This window comes from Bombina bombina, chromosome 2, assembly GCF_027579735.1.
Source record: "Bombina bombina isolate aBomBom1 chromosome 2, aBomBom1.pri, whole genome shotgun sequence".
Lineage (NCBI taxonomy): Eukaryota > Metazoa > Chordata > Amphibia > Anura > Bombinatoridae > Bombina > Bombina bombina.
The window spans coordinates 495,376,602-495,398,525 of NC_069500.1; the positions used below are offsets into that span (position 1 = coordinate 495,376,602).

At 40.7% G+C, this 21,924-nt stretch overlaps 1 protein-coding gene across 4 annotated transcripts in view; it reads right to left on the reverse strand.

The window, feature by feature from the left end:
• Positions 1–6,417: 6,417 nt before the first annotated feature.
• Positions 6,418–21,924, reverse strand: part of LOC128649133 (rab5 GDP/GTP exchange factor) — a 57,071-nt gene continuing 41,564 nt past the window's right edge. For all 4 annotated transcript variants that reach the window (XM_053702221.1, XM_053702219.1, XM_053702220.1 and 1 more), the window contains one exon: positions 6,418–7,043. In XM_053702221.1, coding sequence (XP_053558196.1) covers positions 6,726–7,043 — 318 coding nt within the window. In that variant the 3' untranslated portion in view covers positions 6,418–6,725. The remainder of the gene's footprint in view (positions 7,044–21,924) is intronic.

A 21,924-nucleotide genomic window follows, 5' to 3' on the forward strand; every position in this document is an offset into this window, starting at 1 on the left:
TTCCCCCCAACTGAAGTTTTCTGGTACTCCTCAGTCCTGTGTGGGAACAGCAGTGGATTTTAGTTACAACATGCTAAAATCATTTTCCTCCCAGCAGAATTGTTCATCACTTTCTGCCAGAGAGTAAATAGTACAAACCGGTACTATTTAAAAATAACAAACTTTTGATTGAAGATATAAAAACTACAAATCTAATACCACATTCACTTTACACTCCCGTGGAGATGCCCTACTGCTAGAGCGGCAAAGAGAATGACTGGGGGGCGGAGCTAGAGGGGGAGCTATATGGACAGCTCTGCTGTGTGCTCTCTTTGCCACTTCCTGTAGGGAATGAGAATATCCCACAAGTAAGGATGAATCCGTGGACTGGATACACCTTGCAAGAGAAAAGGTTTGAATAGAATCCTTGGCCCTGTTCTGCCACAGGAATTGGGACAATAACTCCCAGAGAAGATAGGTCCTTTACGCAGTTTAAGAAGGCCTCTCTCTTCACCTGGTTTGCAGATAACCTTGACAGGATAAATCTGCCCCTGAGGGGGCAAGACTTGAACCCTATCCTGTATCCCTGGTATACTAATTCCACTGCCCAAGGATCTGGGACAACGCAGATCCAAGATTGCCGAAAGAAAAAAAGCCTGCCCCCTACCTGATCCAAGATGGGATCGGGAGCGGCCCCTTAATGCTGATTAAGGCTTAGAGGAAGGTTTCTTGAATTGTTTCCCCTTATTCCAAGGTTGACTGGACCTCCATGAAGTCCTGGATTGTTCCGGCTTGGAAAAAGAAGTGGAATACTTTTGTCCTTTGAAGTTGCGAAAGGAACGAAAATTTTAATTCTGGCGACCCTTAGGTGTAGCCTTCTTGTCTTGAGGTAGAAAAGATCCCTTTCCACCAATAACTTTGGAAATGATTCCGGTGTCAGGATCAGACACCAGATAGGGCTCCAATAGCTTGGGAAGTAGTATAAGCATCACAAAAATAACAAAGAAGGTACTTGCCTCCAGTTACAGAATGAGTTTAGTAACCTTAAGCCCAGCTTCAGCAATTATAATAGTTCACACAATAATGGTGATAAGTGAGCTTGATTCTGTAACAGGATAGGTATACACAATTCACAGCAGAAAAAGGGTAATCCAAAATCAGAGTCCAGTATGAAAAGCCAAGATCGGTGCAGGCAGCAAGGTTCTTAATTGGTTAAACAGGCAAAAGGTCAGGGCAGGCAGCAAAGGTTCACAAGTGGTTAATCAGGCAAAGGCTCAAGGCAGGCAGCAAAGGTTCACAAATGGTTAATCAGGCAAATGGTCAAAATCAGGATACAGAGCAACAAAAAGCAAAGTACTGTTCACAAGGAAACTCACTCATTAGCTGAGTAGTGTATAAGGCAGTGCTTCATAAGGGGATGATAATGACTGACAGCTGGCAGGTGTGTGCATATACTTCTCTCTAATTAAAGATACAGACTGACAGGGAGTATTTTACTTAAGGGGGGTGGTCACGTGATGTTGTGCTGACCTCACGATCATGCTCACAAACATTGTAACAGTTGGGAAGCATGGCAGCCGCCATGTTGAGGGAGTCACACCTCTCTGTGATCTTCTCCCTGAGAAATAATTCTGCAGCGGAGTGATAGCTATAAGACCAACCGCCTCATTACAGTGCCCCCTCCTAAGGTGAGCCCTCAGGGGGCTATAGGAACCAGGTTTCTCTGGGTATTTCCTATGAAAAGATCAGACACATATGGGAGCGTGAACATCATCTGCAGCCACCCAAGATATCTCCTCAGGACCATATCCACGTCAATAAAGTATTCTAGATGGCCTCTGCATAGGAAAGAGTCTAGTATATCCTGTACTACAAATTCTTCAACACCATCAATCATGATAGAATCAGGAGGAGCTAATATTCTGGAAGTAAAGGAATTTGATATTGCTGTTTTCAATAAAGAAGTATGAAATACTGGGTGTATTTTGTAAGATGTATCTTAACAGCATTAGGTGAGATGATTTTGATTATTTCAAAAGGTCCAATGAATCAAGGGCCGAGTTTCTTAGAAGGACATTATATCTTTAGATTTACAGTTGATAACCATACCCTGTCACCTATTTTATAAATAGGAGCAGGATTACGGTGACAATCTGCATAATGTTTGAAACTCTCTTGAAATTTAAGTAAAGTTTTTCTAATAACCTTGAAATTTGTGATCAGAGAATCAATTTGTTCATCAGCCTCAAGAACAGGAGTGATTATGGGGGATATAGGTAACATCACAGGATGATATCCATAATTAGCAAAGAATGGAGAAGTAGCAATGGAAGGGTGTATCGATTGTTGTAGGCAAACTCAGCTAGGGCTAAAAACTGATTCCAGTCATCTTGAAGATGTGAAACAAAACATTGTAAATACTGCTCTATAGTTTGATTTGTACGTTCTGTTTGTTTGTTCATTTGAGGGTGGTAGGCTGTAGATAAAGATCTTTAAATAAGTAATCCTTGGCAGAATGAGGTCCAAAACCTGGAAGTAAATTGCGTACCTCTATCTGAGACAATGGATTCTGGAATCCCATGCAGTCGGAAGATTTCATTGATGAATAAAGTAGCAGTTTGACTAGCTGTAGGCAATCTTTTAGTGGGAATAAATTTGTGCCATTTTGCTAAACCAATCTACGATGACGACAATGGTATTATATCCTTGTGCCTTAGGAAGTTCTACGATAAAATCCATGGATATATCGTCCCAGGGTTTACCAGGAACAGGCAATGGTCTTAGAATTCCTGAAGGTTTTTTGCGGGGACTGGCACATATAGGGCAGATACATAGGAGATTACATCCTTGGGAAGTGTAGGCCACCAGAACTTACGACAAACAAGGTCTTTGGTCTTCTTGACCCTGCTGTGACCACCTAAAGTGGTGTCTGGGATAGCCTTTAGAGGAACGTATATCTTATCCTTATAGGGGTAAAGACCATGTTGTAGTCGCAGAGGAGGAATAGTATTTAGTATACAGTGGTTATCATTATAGCACCTGATTCCCCCCCCCCATAAATTAGTAGAGGTTGCTAAAAAGCATTCTATCTGTAAGATAGGTTTGGAGATTTCTGTGTTCTTGGGACTATTTTCAATCATACGGGATAGTGCATCGGCCTTACCATTGCGTGAACCAGGTCTGTAAGTTATTAGAGAAAAACGACTATAGATCAGAGCTCACCTTGCTTGCCTGGGTTTTAATCTTTGTGCAGACTGTAAATATTCCAGATTCCTATGATGAGCATATATAGTTACTTGATGACTGGTACCTTCCAATAAATGTCTCCATTCTTCTAGCACCAATTTTATTGCCAATAACTATCTCCAACATCATAATTTCTTTCTGCTGAAGATAAGGAGTGAGAGAAATATGCCACAGGATGTATTAAATTCTTTGGATCAGCACGTTGTGATAATATTGCTCCAACAGCTGTTTCTGAAGCATCAACCTCCAGAAAATAGGGTTGATTGACCATGGATAATATTAGTATAGGGGCAGAGGTGAATAACTTCTTTAATTCTTCAAATGTCCTTTGTGCCTGTGGTGACCAGAAGAATTTGGTGTCTTTTTTGGTTAATACTGTAATGGGCTGAACTAATTTTGAAAAATTGTATGAATTTCTGGTAAAAATTACAGAAGCCTAGAAAGCACTGTACACTTTTTTTTAAAGGAACAGGCCAGGTTATTATGGCTTTAATTTTATCGGGATTCATCTCCAATTTACCAGGGATAATACATAACCCAAGAACTTGACAGTGGTAACATGAAAAGCGCATTTTTCTAGCTTTACATATAGGCGATGTTATCGGATGAGTGACAATACTGTACGTACGTGATCTTCATGTTTGTCTGATGATGTGGAATAAATTAAAATGGCATCTAAATAAACAACAAAAAAGTCCATAATGTCTTGTAGGATGTCATTAACAAATCTTTGGAAGGTGGCAGGGGCATTGCATAACCCATAGGACATCACAAGGTATTCAAAATGTCCATGCCTAGAACGAAAGGCTGTCTTCCACTCATCACCTGTCCGAACTCTGACTAGGTTATATGCCCCACGTAGATCTAGTTTGCTATATACAGTTGCTTTGCGTAGCCTTTCCAATAACTCAGGGATCAGAAGTAATGAGCATCTGTTTTATAGTGATATCATTTAATGCTCTATAATCAACACAGGGACGCAGACTCCCATCTTTTTTTCCAGCAAAAAAGATTCCTGCTCCAGCAGGAGAGATTGATGAACGGATAAAAGCTTTAGCAAGATTTTTCTTCTATATATTCCTTTAATATTTTAGGATTCTGGTTCTGATAAGGGATATATGCACCCAAAAGGTACTGTAGATCCAGGTAATAAATCAATAGAACAATCATGTTCTCTATGAGGAGGCTATACATCTTCCCCTTTTTCTGGAATACATCATAGAAATCTTTAGATGATGGAGGAATGAGCATTTGTTCTTTATCTATATTGTCTTTTTTTTTCTAAGGTGGAATGGATAAATGAATCAGGGAAGTAGTGTGACAAACAAATGGAGGAAATAAAACGTAATTTTCCAGTCTCCCAGTTTAAGGTAGGATTATGTCTCTTTAGCGAGTTTAACCCCAAAACTAGAGGAAATATAGGGGAGTGTACCAAATCAAAGGACATGTCTTTACGTTTGTCTCCAATTAATATGGTTAATGAAAGTCTCTTCTATTATAGGCCCCGAACTAGGTGAGGAGCCATCGATGAGTTGGATATAAGTGGGTATGGATTTTTGTGTTGTAGGGATAAAGTTCTGGCTAGAGTGATGCCCATGTAGCATCCACTGGCTTTAGAATCCACCATGGCAGCAAGAATCATCAGTTTATTATTCAGCTGTATAGAGAGGGCGAACTAATAAACATGGTTTTACTGCTGAGAAGAGGGGAACGTTCCTTACTTCCCAAAGATTTAGGTTTAACCTTGCTTTCTCGGACCTGGTGTCCTGACTCCACAATACAAACATAAAGCTTGGGAGCATCTCCAAGCATTTTCTGTCTCATACAGTGTTCCTCTAGCCATGCCGATCTGCATGGGTTCTTCAGGAGAATTAACTGGTACAGGTGAACTACAAAGGAAAGTTAGACTGGGAGTTAAAGGGTACATCCGTAGCCATTCTCTCTTCCTCTCTCTCAACCATCTGTCTATCTGAATACTTAGGGATATAGTGCTCTCCAGTGTATCTGGGATGCCAACTCTTGCTAGCTCATCTTTAAGAGACTCTGATAAGCCACATCTGAATTGGTAAAGGAGTGCTGGCTTGTTCCACTTTGAATCCAAGGCCAGATGACGAGAGTCTGTTAAATACTCCTCAACATATCTTTTCCCTTGTTTAAGAGTTCAGAGAGAGGCAGTAACAGTGGATTCTTTATATGGGTCATTATATAGTGAGTCCATAGTATGAAGAAAGTTATTCCAGGATTTTAGAATAGGGTCATGGGTCTGTAAGAGGTGTTGTGCCCATGCTTGAGATTCTGCTGTAAGTAGAGATATTGCTGTATGCACTCTTATAAAGTCAGTAGAATAAGTGCATGGTTGTAAGAATATTTGACAGGACGTTATAAAGCTGTAGTATTTGCTACGGTCCCCATTAAATCTCTCTGGTAGTGGTACACGGGGTTCAGATACAGCGCCTCCAGGGGGACTTGGTACCGCAACAGGAGCTGAAGCAGACGGAGGTGACAGAAGCCTGTAGCATCTGGTCAAGCCGAGATTGATTTGTTTGTAGGGAAACTTGGGCGGTCTGTATCTCTTGAACTGATTGGGTGAGAGCTGCTAACTGCTGGGTTATGGCCTTGAGTGCTACAGATATCCCAGCAGGGTCCATTTTATGATCAGACACCAGATAGGACCCCAATAGCTTGGGAAGTGGTATCACAAAAATAACAATTATAGTCCAAAAATTACATGCTCTAATTCATTAGTGCATGTAATTTCAACACTATCAACCCTAGACTACTGTATGTTTAACCCCTGCAAAGAACTTAAGCACAATGTAGAAATTCTGCTCGGGACTCTCAAAGCACTGCTGACCCCGAGCAGAAAATGTTCCCCATCTGTCTTGCGCAACTAGCGTTTTCTACTCGGGACCAGTAGTGCTCTGTGAGTCCAAATAGTGGTGCAGTGTCAATATTCATAATACTACTTGCTCTAATGAATTAAAGCATGTCACTTTTTTACTATAATGGCCCTTTAATAGAATGCTGTGTGGATGCAACACCATCTCAACACTGTGAAACAGTGGTAATACACTTGTAATATAAGAAAAATGAAGGACATATGCACACTGTCAGAGTGTTTGCATTTACTAGGGTTACATTAACTATTATTTGTTTACCTCCTCTTGAATAATGACAGTGAGAGTAACACCGTATGTTAAAACACGCATGATTATTTTTTTATTCTGATGAATGTTTTGAATGGTCTCATACTGCCACACTGGAGCTATTACAAAATAGAAACCTTGTTACTGTGTAATGTCTTAATCAGCACTTGTCTTGAAAATAAATCAGACTTTGAATATGTAGAATTTAATACAATTTATAGAAAAAGTTAATAAATAGTCTTCCTTCAAGTTGACACACATAGAAATAAGTCTATTAGCAGCAAAGTGTAACAAATTCATAGGATTTGCATATGTCCATCTCTTACAGTACATTAATAGTACTGTATAATATTTTTAATTGAGCTTTGTTGTAGTCCGATTAATGTCCAATGGGAACCTACAAATTATTTCCTGGACTTCTCCTTTGATTAATTGAGGCCAGGCTCTCACCTCTCGTTTCAGCCACTCAGCCTTCTGGATCAGTACATCCTGCCTGCAGCGTAGCTCTACAAGGTGTTTTGTATTCAATTTCATCTGCTGCACAGCACCTTTTTCATTTTGTAAACCATTTATAAGAACTTCACTCTGGTGCTTCATCATTTTCTCAAACTCTTCGTCTGTAATTCCAAGAGATGAGGCATCCAGTGTATCAATGAATGAAACTGCACAGCACTTAGAGAGAGAGAGAGAGAGAGAAATAATTAGCTTAACAATTTACAAAAAAAGCAAACTCTCACATACCATAGGAGCAGCATGTGATGAAAATCCTTAATACCCCTACGAGGAATAGGTAGGAATTCTGTAATGACACAATTTCTTCAGTGGCTCTTTCCCTATGCTGCTCCACCTTACTTTGGCCTTGAAGTTTTTTACCTGTTATATGGTAGCAAGATCTGATGTTCTCATCCCAAATGATTTTAATATATTTATAAAGCAGTTTACCTTATAGAACTATCACCTGCAGGTGGTGGATCAAGCCTTAACCACCTACATCTTTGAGAATGACAGTATTAGTGGTTATTTCTTTTGAGACTGTTTTATATGTAGGGTATGTTGGAAAGGAAGACACAATTTTTCAGAATGTCATTTATGCTTGTGTCATACTGACAACTTATCAGTTTAACACCCACGTGCAACCAGGCATAAATGTAAATACTGATTCGTTCTCTAACCCTTGTTCCCTGTCTGCATTTCAAGTATCTATCACTGAAGATAAATATAGAACAGAGTTCTACTCCATCTTATGTCAGACTTTTGTTTTTTACTTTCCTACTGTTAGATATTTCTGTTTCACAATTAGTAAATACAAGGGTCCAGGAAACAAACTTTAATGAATATGGGCTTATTCTCAACATACCATAACTGCCTAAATCTTGTAAGGAATCCCACCTTTTAGTATGTTTAACCCCTTAATGACCAGCAACAAACCCTTTACGAGGGAGGGTCTAATAGCGCTATTATACCCAGACAATCCCGCAACGTACAGGGTATGTCACGGCATTAAGGGGCTAATATTTGTTCTCATTTCATGAACCTATGCATATTATACGTAAACAGTCTTATAATTATTTATTCACTTCATTGCAGGATTGCTGTACATGGACCCTTGTCTTGTAATTGCCCTATGTGCCAAAAGTTGCAAGTCCTCCCCAAGCAGTTTGCCAGTTAAGAGTTTCTAAACCTGAATATATATATATATATATATATATATATATATATATATATATATATATATATATATATAATTCCCAGACTTTTCTCTCTCAATCTGGAGCCTCTGTGACTAGACTAAAACAGTTTGGGCCTACTTCTAAACAGATTCTAATCTGATTTTCAGTGCCCATATAGGAGCTGCCAGTGGGTACTTAAGGGCTTCTTATTTATTTTGGGGGGATATAAGGCTAATTACATTGGGAGATTGTATAAGTGTCTGAGGGAGTGTTTTTTTTATATAACTTTAGTTATTCAATAGTACTTGAGTACATACATAATCACCAAACAAAAATTACAGATATAAATAGGTATAAGCATTCTGACACTATCAAGTTATTGACAAGGCACAAAAGTACACTTATTTGAAAGGGTGATTAGTGTAAACATCATGATACCTACAAGATATACATAAGATGACTCATAAGGTTTAGACATTGAAATTACAAAAATGAAAAGGAATAATTAGATAGTACGTTCCCATGGGAATAGGACCCTCAATTACCCCTGTATTTGTCTGAAAAATGTTGACTTATATTGTATTGTTTCACCATTGTACTTATATCTATCTTCGTACCCATGGACAGCGCTGCAGAATCTGTTGGCGCTTTATAAATAAAGAATAATAATAATTAGCATCATGAATCTATAAAAGTGTGGACAATGCAAAAAGGTAAACTTACTGGAAGGGAAAATTGGTATTTACGTCATGACATCCAATTATAAATAGGACGGCTTGTAAATTTTAAATAAAAGGGATGCTGTGCTCAAGACCTTTTTTAATTATTAATGAACAAATTTAATACAATATTTTTTTTTATAAGACTAAATAAACAAAATCAAACTAAACAACACAATTTATGCTTACCTGATAAATGTATTTCTCTTGTGGTGTATCCAGTCCACGGATCATCCATTACTTGTGGGATATTCTCATTCCCAACAGGAAGTTGCAAGAGGACACCCACAGCAGAGCTGTAATATAGCTCCTCCCCTAACTGTCATAGCCAGTCATTCGACCGAAAACAAGCCGAGAAAGGAGGAACCATAGGGTGCAGTGGTTACTGTAGTTTAAATTTAAAAATTACCTGCCTTAAAATGACAGGGCGGGCCGTGGACTGGATACACCACAAGAGAAATACATTTATCAGGTAAGCATAAATTGTGTTTTCTCTTGTACGGTGTATCCAGTCCACGGATCATCTATTACTTGTGGGATACCAATACCAAAGCTAAAGTACACGGATGAAGGGAGGGACAAGGCAGGAACTTAAATGGAAGGAACCACTGCCCGTAAAACCTCTCCCCCAAATATAGCCTCCGAAGAAGCAAAAGTATCAAATTTGTAAAATTTTGAAAAAATATGAGGCGAAGACCAAGTCGTCGCCTTGCAAATCTGATCAAAAGAAGCCTCATTTTTAAAGGCCCAAGTGGAATGAGCTGTAATCCTTTCAGGAGGCTGCTGTCCAGCAGTCTCATAGGCTAAGCGGATTAAGCTTCTTAGTCAAAAAGAAAGAGTCCAGAGTAGACAACAAACAAAGCAGATGTTTGACGAAAATCTTTAGTAGCTTGTAAGTAAAACTTTAAAGCACGGACCACGTCCAAATTGTGTAACACAAGGATGGAACAACAATCTCTTGATTGATATTCTTGTTAGATACCACCTTAGGTAAGAACCCAGGTTTGGTACGCAGGACTACCTTATCCGTATGAAAAATCAGATAAGGAGAATCACATTGTAAGGCAGATAGCTCAGAAACTCTACGAGCCGAGGAAATAGCTACCAAAAAAAGAATTTTCCAAGATAAAAGCTTGATATCTATGGAATGAAGAGGTTCAAACGGAACTCCTTGAAGAACCTTAAGAACCAAGTTTAAGCTCCATGGTGGAGCAACAGGTTTAAACACAGGCTTGATTCTAACTAAAGCCTGACAAAATGCCTGAACGTCTGGAACATCTGCCAGACGCTTAACTAGCTGACAATCCTTTTTCCAAATCTTCTTGGAGAAAAGATAATATCCTAGCAATCCTGACCTTACTCCATGAGTAACCCTTGGATTCACACCAATAAAGATATCTACGCCATACCTTATGGTAAATTTTCCTGGTGACAGACTTTCGTGCCTGTCTTAAGGTATCAATAACTGACTCGGAGAAGCCACGCTTTGATAAAATCAAGCGTTCAATCTCCAGGCAGTCAGCCTCAGAGAAATTAGATTTGGATGGTTGAAAGGACCCTGAAGTAGAAGGTCCTGTTTCAGAGGCAGAGACCATGGTGGAAAGGATGACATGTCCACTAGATCTGCATACCAGGTCCTGCGTGGCCACGCAGGTGCTATCAGAATCACCGATGCTCTCTCCTGCTTGATCTTGGCAATCAGTCGAGGGAGCAGAGGAAACGGTGGAAACACATAAGCCAGGTTGAAAGACCAGGGCGCTGCTAGAGCATCTATCAGTGTTGCCTTGGGATCCCTGGACCTGGATCCGTAACACAGAAGCTTGGCGTTCTGGCAAGACGCCATGAGATCCAGTTCTGGTTTGCCCCAACGATGAATCAGTTGTGCAAATGCCTCCGGATGGAGTTCCCACTCTCCCGGATGAAAAGTCTGACGACTTAGAAAATCCGCCTCCCAGTGCTCTACACCTGGGATATGGATAGCTGATAGGTGACAAGAGTGAATCTCTGCCCAGCAAATTATTTTTGAAACTTCTAACATCTCTAGGGAACTTCTCGTTCCCCCTTGATGGTTGATGTAAGCTACAGTCGTGATGTTGTCCGACTGAAATCTGATGTACCTCAGAGTTGCTAACTGAGGCCAAGCCTGAAGAGCCTTGAATATCGCTCTTAGTTCCAGAATATTTATATTTTGAAAAAGTTTTATTAAGTTTTTAATAACAGGTTATACATAACAAAATTCAGCATGTTCAATCAGATTAATTGGACATAAAGCAAACAATCAGCAGGATATTAATGGTGTCAATCTCTTACCCGTTTTGGTTTAAGACCACTTTATAGCATGTTATAGCAATATATATCGCATTATTTCATAAACGGATATGAAAATTTTTTTTGTTTTTAACAAATGTTAAGCATTAACAGGAACAACAGAATCGAAGTCTGCCCATAAAATGGTATCAGAAAAAAAGTTGTCAGTCACCAGCTGGCCAACTGGTCAGCTGGTCAGCTGATCCCGGCTCTCTCAGAAGTGTGCTGCAATGCATTGATTGAAATTATTGAAGCTCTGTGTTTCTTTGCATTCTAGCTTCATGGTACATAATGAATGGCTCCCACTGTATGATGAATTCATCTTTGGTATGTAGATTCTCTGCAGCTAAGCTAGCCATTTCATAATGGTGTATTATTTTTTTTACAATGAGAGGAAAGTTAGGTGGAGTGGATTTCCAATACTGTGCTATACAAACTCTGACCACCGTACAAATGGTCATGACTAGTTTTTGGTGTTGTCTTAAGATATTGGGAATCGGGAAGTGTAATAGGGCCTGTTCCGGAGTCAGTTGTATATGTTTATGGAAAAGATCGCTAAGAAATGTTGAAGTGTTTTCCCAAATTTCTTTCGCTCTATCGCACTCCCACCACATATGTATGTACGTCCCCCTTTCATTACATCCTCTGTAGCAGAGATTCAGGGAGGGTCCTTCTGATCCTCCGAATCTAGTCGGATATATATACCATTTAAATGCTACCTTGAGATAGTTCTCTTTCAGCATAGCATTGTGTGAGAAGGAGAGGCCTCTGTCTAGATTAGTTAGCCAAGTCTCCAAGGACCAAGTCCTATTAAGGTCTTGTTCCCATTTCAGAATATGCGAGGGTTTCGCCTCTCTAGATTTGCCATTAAATATAAGATATAGTGTAGAGATTGTTCTATGCACCGGATCTTTAGCTAGGCATAAAGATTCAAAAGTTGTACTCAATGGTAGTTTGGAAAGCTCAGTTACTGCTTGAGTTCTTGATTTTAATTGTAGGTAATGGTACCATATATTTTTGTCAAGTGGGTCAATATCTCTATATTGTTCAAAAGAAAGAAAACCTCCCTCAACATAAACGTCTGCAATTCTGTACAGTCCTTTGTTAGCCCATTTGGTCTGTATGTGGGAATCTATTGTGGTTTGTGGTAATACTAGAGGTGTAAGTTTTGATTTGTCCTGTATCAAGGGGAATTTAGCGGTTAGTTTGTTCCAAAGGAAAATAGTATGGGACAGCGCTACATATTTATTTAGTGAAGGGTGGCTATTCTTTTTGGGAGTCCATAGTAGTCTATATATCTGGTCAGTGTTAGCTATCTGTGATTCTATCTGTTTCCACAGGGGTTGTTTTGTATTACTAAACCAATGTATGGTTTGGGCCATCCGAGCTGAATAATAGTAAGAAACTAAATGTGGGAGGCCCAACCCACCATCCTTCCTGTGTGTGCTCATAATTTTTTTGTTTATCCTAGGGCGTTTTCCCTGTCAGACAACGCGCAGGATATCTCTTTGGAGTGCATTGAGCTCAGCTATGGGGATGGAGATTGGTAGGGACCTGAATAGATATAGGAGCTTTGGTAGCAAGGTCATTTTTGTAGATATGATTCTGCCATAAAAGGAAATTTTAAGCTTCAACCATTTCGATATTAAATTTCTTATATGGGCAAACATTGGGAGATAGTTTGCATGGTATAGCAGAAAAATGTCAGTTGTGAGATTGATACCTAGATATTTAAGCTTTCTATGGGCCCAAGTGAAGGAGAAGTTAATTTCTAATAGTTTTTTAGTGTGTTGGGGCAGATTTATTCCAAGAGCTTCACATTTATCCCTATTTATTTTATATCCAGATAGAATACCGTATTGTTGGAGCATTGAGTATAGGGGGGGGAGAGATAGGAGGGGTTTAGTCAGTGATAATATGATATCATCCGCAAATAATGAAATCTTATAGTCATTGCCCCCTATTTGAAGTCCAGAGATATTAGGGTCATTTCTAATTTGAATGGCTAATGGCTCAATACAAAGGGCAAATAATAGAGGGGACAAGGGGCACCCTTGTCTCGTTCCGTTCCTAATTGGTATTGTTTTGCATTGATATCCTGACAGTTTCACAAAAGCTGACGGGTGAGAGTAGAGTGTGGTGAGGGCGTCAAGGAAAGCCCCCGAAATACCTGTTTTTTCTAATACTGCGAACATATACTCCCAATTAATTCTGTCAAACGCCTTCTCTGCATCCAAAGAGAGGAACAGAGAAGGCGTTTTTTCAGTAGTGGCAAGGTTGATCAAGTCAATTATTTTACGTGTGTTGTCCGGAGCTTCCCTGCCTCTAATAAAACCTACCTGGTCCGGATGGATCAGTCTCTCAAGGATAGGGTTTAGTCTGTCTGCCAGAATTTTTGTAAATATCTTCATATCTTGGTTTATCAGTGATATAGGTCTATAATTCTGGCAATGGAACTTATTTTTACCCGGCTTTGGGATGACTGCTATTCTAGCCGTTAGCATCTCATTGGGAATTTCCTTTTTTTGCATTATAGAATTAAATACCTGGGCCAACAGGGTAGCTAGTTCGTCTGAAAATAATTTGTAAAAAATTCCGGAGTAACCATCCGGACCAGGTGTTTTAGAAGTCTTTAAGTTTTTAATGGTGCGTTTTATCTCAATCTCAGAGATCGGGGCGTTTAGTCTAGATTTTTCTTCCTCGGTGATTGTTGGGAGTGAGTTTGCGTTTAAAAAAGTGTCTAATTTCGCGGATCTGTCGATCCGGCCTTGGTGTGTGGGGAGATTGTAAAGATTGTGATAAAAGTCAGCAAAGGTGTTCGCAATTTGGAGGGGGTCATTGGTATTCTTATGATCTGATAATTGTATTTGGGGGACTGTAGTACATCTAGTTATTTCCTTGAGTTTGTTGGCTAGCATTCTGTCGGGCTTATTCCCATATATGTAGTAGTGTGAGTCGATCTGTTTAATAGATCTAGCTGCTTCTTTGTTTAGTAATTTGTTTATTTCTTCATTTATGTTTTTCAATTCTAGTCTCTTTTGTTTAGTGGTATTAGCTGTAAATTGGGATCTTAACACATTAGCCTTAGCCTGTAGTTGTGTCATTTTGTCTTTATGTATTCTGTTTCTGTGATTGGATTCAGTAATCAGGTTGCCTCTTACATAGGCTTTGAGCGCTCCCCAGATAAAAATGGGATTAGGCGTGCTATCTGTATTTAGTCTAATGAATTCTATAATGTGTTCCCGTGTTTTCTGAGAGACTAAAGCGTCTTGTATTAGGTTGGCGTTAAGGGTCCAGGATTTGGTCCTGGCGGGTTGATAATTCCCGCTAAAGTGGTTTCCACGATAGAATGGTCTGACCAAGGGCAATTGTTTATTTTAGCGCTTGTTAGTCGAGGGACCAGGATTTGGCTAAGAAAAATGTAATCTAGTCTGGACTGGGTAAGGTGCATTGGGGAGAAATAGGTGTAATCCCTAGCCTTGTTATGTAGAGACCTCCAACTGTCTATCAGATTGTGGTCTAAGGTAAAATCTTTCAGAATGTTTATGGTTGAGCTAGGGGGTCTGACCTTTAAAAATTTGGTAGTCGTTCTATCCAGATCTTGGTCCAGGGCTAAATTAAAGTCGCCCCCCCATGATAATCTTATATTTTTTCCATTGTGTTAGTAATTTGCTTAGTTTAGTGATGAAGGGGCCCTGGCGCTCATTTGGGGCATAGACATTAACGATAAGGATCGGGGTATTTTGAATTAAACCTCTAACCAACAAAAAACGTCCTTCTCTGTCAGTAATAATTTCTTCTTCTTTGAAATTTAGGGAGGAGTGAATTAAAACGGTGACCCCGCATTTTTTTTTCCCACTAATTGCGTGATATTGTGTTGGGAAGACTTTATCCCAATACTTAGGAGTGAAATCTTTGGTAAAGTGGGTCTCCTGCAATAATACTATGTGGGCATATAATGCTTTATATGTGGTGATAGCCTTCTTTCTTTTCATATCGGAGTTAAGCCCTCTGACATTATGGGAGAGGATTTTTATAGACATATTGGGGTAAGAGATGTTTTAGCATTGAATGAATCCCTGTGAAGGATTTGCAAGTGAATAAAAAACTGCGAGCTGTATAAGGTTTTGGATATGACCCAACACATTGAGATGTTCTGAGAGTGAGAGAGCCGGGACCTACCTGAAGGCCAAACCATGGAGAGACACCTACTTCCATCCCACATCGTGGGAAGCACAGTTGCAAATGAGGTAATACATTTGAAGAGATCAAAATCATCTGATGATATGCCTGAACGAACAAAACACATATTATAATGAGCAAAATTAAACTTAAACTTTACAATGGTTTCCCTTGTCAGGGAGTAACATTTCAATGAGGTGGGTGAAGGGCACTTTTACAGGTGCTTAGGGCATACCTTCCTGTGGGAGGATTGGTGGGGGATAGGGGAGGGTGGAAGGGTTGAGTGAGTGTTGGATGTCAGTGGTAGTATGGTATGGCTGAGAATGCAAGTTTTGTGTCTTGTGTCATGATCAGAAGTGTTAAAAAAGAGTGTAAGAGGGAGGGGAAGAGGGGTAGGAGGAAGAGGAGGGTCAATAAGAGGGGGTTAGGGATGAATTAGTGTGGAATGTGCGAGAGAAATAGAGGGCAAGAGAGATAATGCGTAGGGAGAGTGGCATATGTCTGAGTTTGATGGTGGGGAGGAGAAGGAAAGAGGGGGAGGAGCAAAGACATGGTGTAATAAAACATATGAATGATATTAGTGACAATCATGACATTCTCAACACTCTATAGCGGTAATATTAATTATAGCAACAGTATTAACATCAGTAACTTCAACTATAACAAGAACGACCCCTGAGTGAGGCCAATAAATAGCCAAGCCTGCAAAAAACAGGATGAGCAGACTTGACTGATACAGAGTTCTCGGACCTGCAAGCTATTTTAACTGTTCAGTTATGTTGTTAGGGCCTGTTAGCCTCAGGTCCACTTTCAATAACCCAAAGCTTTAGAAACTTGAGAATTAAGATTCTTCTGGACCTTTTATTTTGTCAGGTCGGGGAGGATTCTTCTTCAGAGGGGGACTCAGCTTCTGAATGGATATTTGAGACAGTCTAAATTTTCCTATGTTTTTTCGTTTGGTCCACTGGGGTCCATTCCCTTTGAATGTGTTTCTTCTGGGGATTTTTGTTAAGGGGGGTTTGAGGGGGCTCAAAGGGGATCTCCAATCTTCTAAGAATCGATAGTCCCTCCCTCAAGTCCGAGCAAGCATAAGTGACATTACTATGTGAAAAAGCCAATTTGAAAGGAAACAGCCATCGATATTTAACTTGGGCCCTCGAGAGGGCTTGCGTAATGGGTTTGAGATCCCTTCTCTTCCGTAATGTGATTGGTGCTACATCTGCATAAATTTGGATGGAGTGGCCCTCAAAATTTATTGTTGGCAATTGTCTAGCCGCTTTGAGGATTAGTTCCTTCACATGGAAATAGTGGAGTTTGAGGACAATGTCTCTTGTGGAGGACTGTTGGGGTTTGGTAAGAGCTCTGTGTACTCTGTCCATTAAGAGTTTATCTAGTTCTACATCTGGGACCAGTTGGTGAAATAGAGAGGTCATGGTCTCGTCCAGATTTTTATATGTTTCCGGTAGATTTCTGATTCGTAGGTTGGATCTGCGGGACCTATTCTCAAGGTCTTCTATTTGATCCTCTAGTTTATTTATATATTCTGCATGTTCTGAGATAGATTTGTGTATTTGAGGTATTTCTTCTGCTATTACATCTGTTTTTTCCTCCAGTTCAGCAGTGCGAGAACCAATTTCCTTGATATCTTGTCTGAGATCCGACAGAGCGGATTTAAGCTCTTCCTGGAACACGGATTTAATTTGAGAAAGCAGCTCTTTATTTTGAATTTCTGATGGGAGAGGTGTTTCTATTTCTGTTAGGCTGGTGTTCAGAGGGTCTCCTTGAGTAGGGGAGCTTTTATTCACCTGTTTGTGTTTCAATTGGGATTTTGATAGGCATTCTTTGACTGTTTGCGTTTTATTCTTCATCATGTGATGCAATAGGAGTCCAGAGGAACAGAAAAAATAAGGGTATGTAAGTAGGTAGTATCGCTTTGGTTTAGTAAGCAGCTCAGGGGTTAAACGATGGGAGAGAGGTTACTGTGTCAAAGTTCAAAGCATGAATCTAGTTCCCTGCTGCAAAAGGAAGGACAGAGCAAATTGAATCCCTTCACCCTAACCTCATTTCATTCACTGCGTATGCATTGTAACAGTTATGAGTTGAACATAAAGCTTGTGAGGCAGGATGTGTATGATCTGTTAATAAAAGGCCAGTTACAGTTCCTCAGTCTGGCGACTACTTATATGTCCCTGAAAACACTCCTAAAGTGGATCCCAAAGTGCAGTCTTTAGTTCTGCCCCCTTAGGCTTAGGAGGTAGGTATGTTGTTTCTTGCAGGGGTAATGTAGAAAGGAACTGACTGGCTCAGTGGGTGTCTCAGCACATTGATATAATTTTATATGGTGCGTACAACAGTTAGCGACCAAAAGTCCATAGGGTGATTATTCTGTTCTCTGCTGGGATGTGTAAGAATCAACTGTCCCCTAGTTTTCCAGCCGTTAGCCGTTTGAGTGAATGGGGGTCTAATCAGCCACGTAGTTGTTACGGCCCAGTCAATATGTCAATAAGTTCAGTAACTCCCTCTAAGGGTCTGGCCTAAACATCACCCATCAAAGGCCCGGAATGGTTAATATAAAACTTAGGTAGATTGCTTACCCTTTTCTTTTTGTTTTTCCCCGGTTTTCAGCCTTATTCCAGGTCTCTGGTGATTGTGCTCGTAAGCGGGCAGGATCCGGGAGGCCCGTGGGCCTTAGAGGGTTGCAGCCAAGATGGCGGAGTTTCGCGCCACTTCACTAAGCCTGTTCTCTGTGAGAATCGTACTTCCCCTGTTGTTTGGGGTGTCCGCTCTGGTGTCCGGCGTGGCCGGGTACTCCAAAAGCCTCCGAACAGAGGATTGTGATATGGGGTTTCCCCCGATGATAGCGGGCAGGTCCGTGCAGCTCAATACCTCCGGGTACGTGCAGTGGGCTAAATCGCTTACCTCCTCCTTCCCTCTTTCTGCAGCCGACCTATGTAACTCTCCGGAGCGGAGCCCCGACCCTCCGGAGTGCTGTGATTGTGATGTTGGAGGGGAATATGCGGTCCGTTTTAAGGCTTGCCAAAACTTAGTAAAATTCCTCTCGTCACAGGCCGCTGTGTCAGTACGCACATATAATCAGAGCCGTTTTAATGAAAAGCTCAGGAGAAACTGCTCCCGTGTTTATCCAGCTTTCACCTGGCTACTTTAGATGTTTTTGTGGTAAAAAAAAGAAAAATAAACTTAGGTATTTACAAGTAATATCTGTTTGAGTTCGGGAGCTCTGCACACATCAGTAGCTAGCCCCGCCTCCAGTTCCAGAATATTTAATGGAAGGAGAGACTCCTCCTGAGTCAACGATCCCTGAGCCTTCAGGGAGTTCCAGACTGCACCCCAACCTAGAAGGCTGGCATCTGTCGTAACAATTGTTCAATCTGGCCTGCGAAAGGTCATACCTTTGGACAGATGGACCCGAGATAGCCACCAGAGAAGAGAATCCCTGGTCTCTTGGTCCAGATTCAGTTGAGGGGACAAATCTGTGTAATCCCCGCTCCACTGACTGAGCATGCATAGTTGCAGTGGTCTGAGATGTAAGCGTGCAAATGGCACTATGTCCATTGCCGCTACCATTAAGCCGATTACTTCCATACACTGAACCACCGAAGGGCGCGGAATGGAATGAAGAACCCGGCAGGAATTTAGAAGCTTTGATAACCTGGACTCCGTCAGGTGAATTTTCATTTCTACAGAATCTATCAGAGTCCCTAGAAAGGAAACTCTTGTGAGTGGGGATAGAGAACTCTTTTCCTCGTTCACTTTCCACCCATGCGACCACAGAAATGCCAGTACTACGTCCGTATGAGACTTGGCAATTTGGAAGTTTGACGCCTGTATCAGGATGTCGTCTAAATAAGGGGCTACTGCTATACCCCACAGCCTTAGGACCGCCATAAGTGACCCTAGAACCTTTGTAAAGATTCTTGGGGCTGTAGCTAATCCCAAGGGAAGAGCTACAACTGGTAATGCCTGTCTTAAAAGGCAAACCTGAGAAACCGATGATGATCTTTGTGTATCGGAATGTGAAGATAAGCATCCTTTAGATCCACTGTAGTCATATATTGACCCTCCTGGATCAGTGGTAGGATGGTACGAATAGTTTCCATCTTGAACGACGGAACTTGTTTAAGATCTTTAGATCCAAAATTGGTCTGAAGGTTCCCTCTTTTTTGGGAACCACAAACAGATTTGAGTAAAAACCCTGTCCCTGTTCCTCCTTTGGAACTGGATGGATCACTCCCATAACTAGGAGGACTTGTACACAGTGTAAGAATGCCTCTCTCTTTATCTGGTGTGCAGATAATTGTGAAAGGTGAAATCTCCCTTTTGGGGGGGAAGCTTTGAAGTCCAGAAGATATCCCTGGGATATAATTTCCAACGCCCAGGGATCCTGAACATCTCTTGCCCACGCCTGGGCAAAGAGTGAAAGTCTGCCCCCTACTAGATCCGTTCCCGGATAGGGGGCCGTTCCTTCATGCTGTCTTAGAGGCAGCAGCAGGCTTTTTTACCTGCTTACCTTTTTTCCATGTCAGGTTTGGTCTCCAGACCGTCTTGGATTGAGCAAAAGTTCCCTCTTGTTTATTATTAGAGGAAGTTGATGCCGCACCTGCCTTGAAGTTTTGAAAGGCATGAAAATTAGACTGTTTGGCCCTAGATTTGGACCTGTCCTGAGGAAGGGCATGACCTTTTCCTCCAGTGATATCAGCAATAATCTCCTTCAACCAGGCCCGAATAGGGTCTGCCCCTTGAAGGGAATGTTAAGTAGCTTAGATTTTGAAGTCACGTCAGCTGACCATGATCTAAGCCATAGCGCTCTGCGCGCCTGTATAGCAAAACCAGAATTCTTAGCCGTTAGTTTAGTCAAATGAACAATGACATCAGAATAAAAGAATTGGCTAGCTTAAGTGCTCTAAGTTTGCCAAGTATGTCATCCAATGGAGTCGCTACCTGTAAAGCCTCTTCCAGAGACTCAAACCAGTACGCCGCAGTGACAGGGGCAATGCATGCAAGGGGCTGTAGGATAAAACCTTGTTGAATAAATATTTTCTTAAGGTAACCTCTAATTTTTTATCCATTGGATCTATAAAAAAAAAACACAACTGTCCTCGACAGGGATAGTAGTACGCTTTACTAGAGTAGAAACTGCTCCCTCCACCTTAGGGACTGTCTGCCATAAGTCCCATGTGGTGGCGTCTATTGGAAACATTTTTCTAAAAATAGGAGGGGAAGAGAACGGCACACCTGGTCTATCCCATTCCTTATTAATAATTTCTGTAAACCTTTTAGGTATTTGGAAAAACATCAGTACACACCGGCACTGCAAAGTATTTATCCAGTCTACACAATTTCTCTGGCACTGCACAGTCATTCAGAGCAGCTAAAACCTCCCTAAGCAACACGCGGAGGTGTTCAAGCTTAAATTTAAATGTAGAAATATTAGAATCAGGTATCTTTCCTGAGTCATTAACATCACCCACTGACTGAAGCTCTCTTTCCTCAGCTTCTGCATATTGTGAGGCAGTATCAGACATGGTTCTTAAAGCGTCAGTATGCTCTGCATTTTGTCTCACCCCAGAGCTATCTCGCTTACCTCTAAGTTCAGGTAGTCTGGCTAATACCGCTTACAGTGTATTATCCATGACTGCCGCCATGTCTTGTAAAGTAAACGCTATGGGCGCCCTAGATGTACTTGGCGCCATTTGAGCGTGAGTCCCTTAAGCGGGAGTCAAAGGGTCTGACACGTGGGGAAAGTTAGTCGGCATAACTTCCCCCTCGTCAGATTCCTCTGGTGATACATTTTTTAAAGACAGAAAATGATCTTTATTGCATAAAATGAAATCAGTACATTTGGTACACATTCTAAGAGGGGGTTCCACCATGGCTTTTAAACATAATAAACAAGGAGTTTCTTCTATGTCAGACATGTTTATACAGAATAGCAATGAGACTAGCAAGCTTGGAAAACACTTTAAATCAAGTTAACAAGCAAATCTAAAAAACGGTACTGTGCCTTTAAGAGAAACAAATTTTGTCAGAATTTGAAAAACAGTGAAAAAATGCAGTAAATCAAACGAAATTTTTACAGTGTGTATAATAGGCTAACAGAGCATTGCACCCACTTGCAAATGGATGATTAACCCCTTAGTTCAAAAAACGGATAAAAAAAACCCGAAATAGACGTTTTTTAACAGTCACAACCAACTGCCACAGCAAGCTGTGGCCCTACCTTCCCCAATAAACGACTTTGGAAAGCCTTTGGGCCCTTTAGAGATGTCCTATAGCATTCAGAGGGCCTTTGAGGGAAGCTGGATGTCACAGTTTGTAATTTTTTACTGCACCAACTGTAACTTTTATACTACAACAGTGGAAATTGTTTCTAGTCAAAATTTAAGCCAGCCATGTGGAAAAAACTAGGCCCCAATAAAGTTTTATCACCAAAGCATATATAAAAACTATTAAACATGCCAGCAAACATTTTATATTGTAAATATCATAAGGGTATTACCCCTGGGAGAAAGCATGATACCAGTCGTTATTAAATCACTGTATTCAGACTTAACTTACATTAATCCGGTATCAGCAGCATTTTCTAGTGTTTTCCATCTCTAGAAAAAAGTATAACTGCACATACCTGATAGCAGAATAAACTGCACACCATTCTCT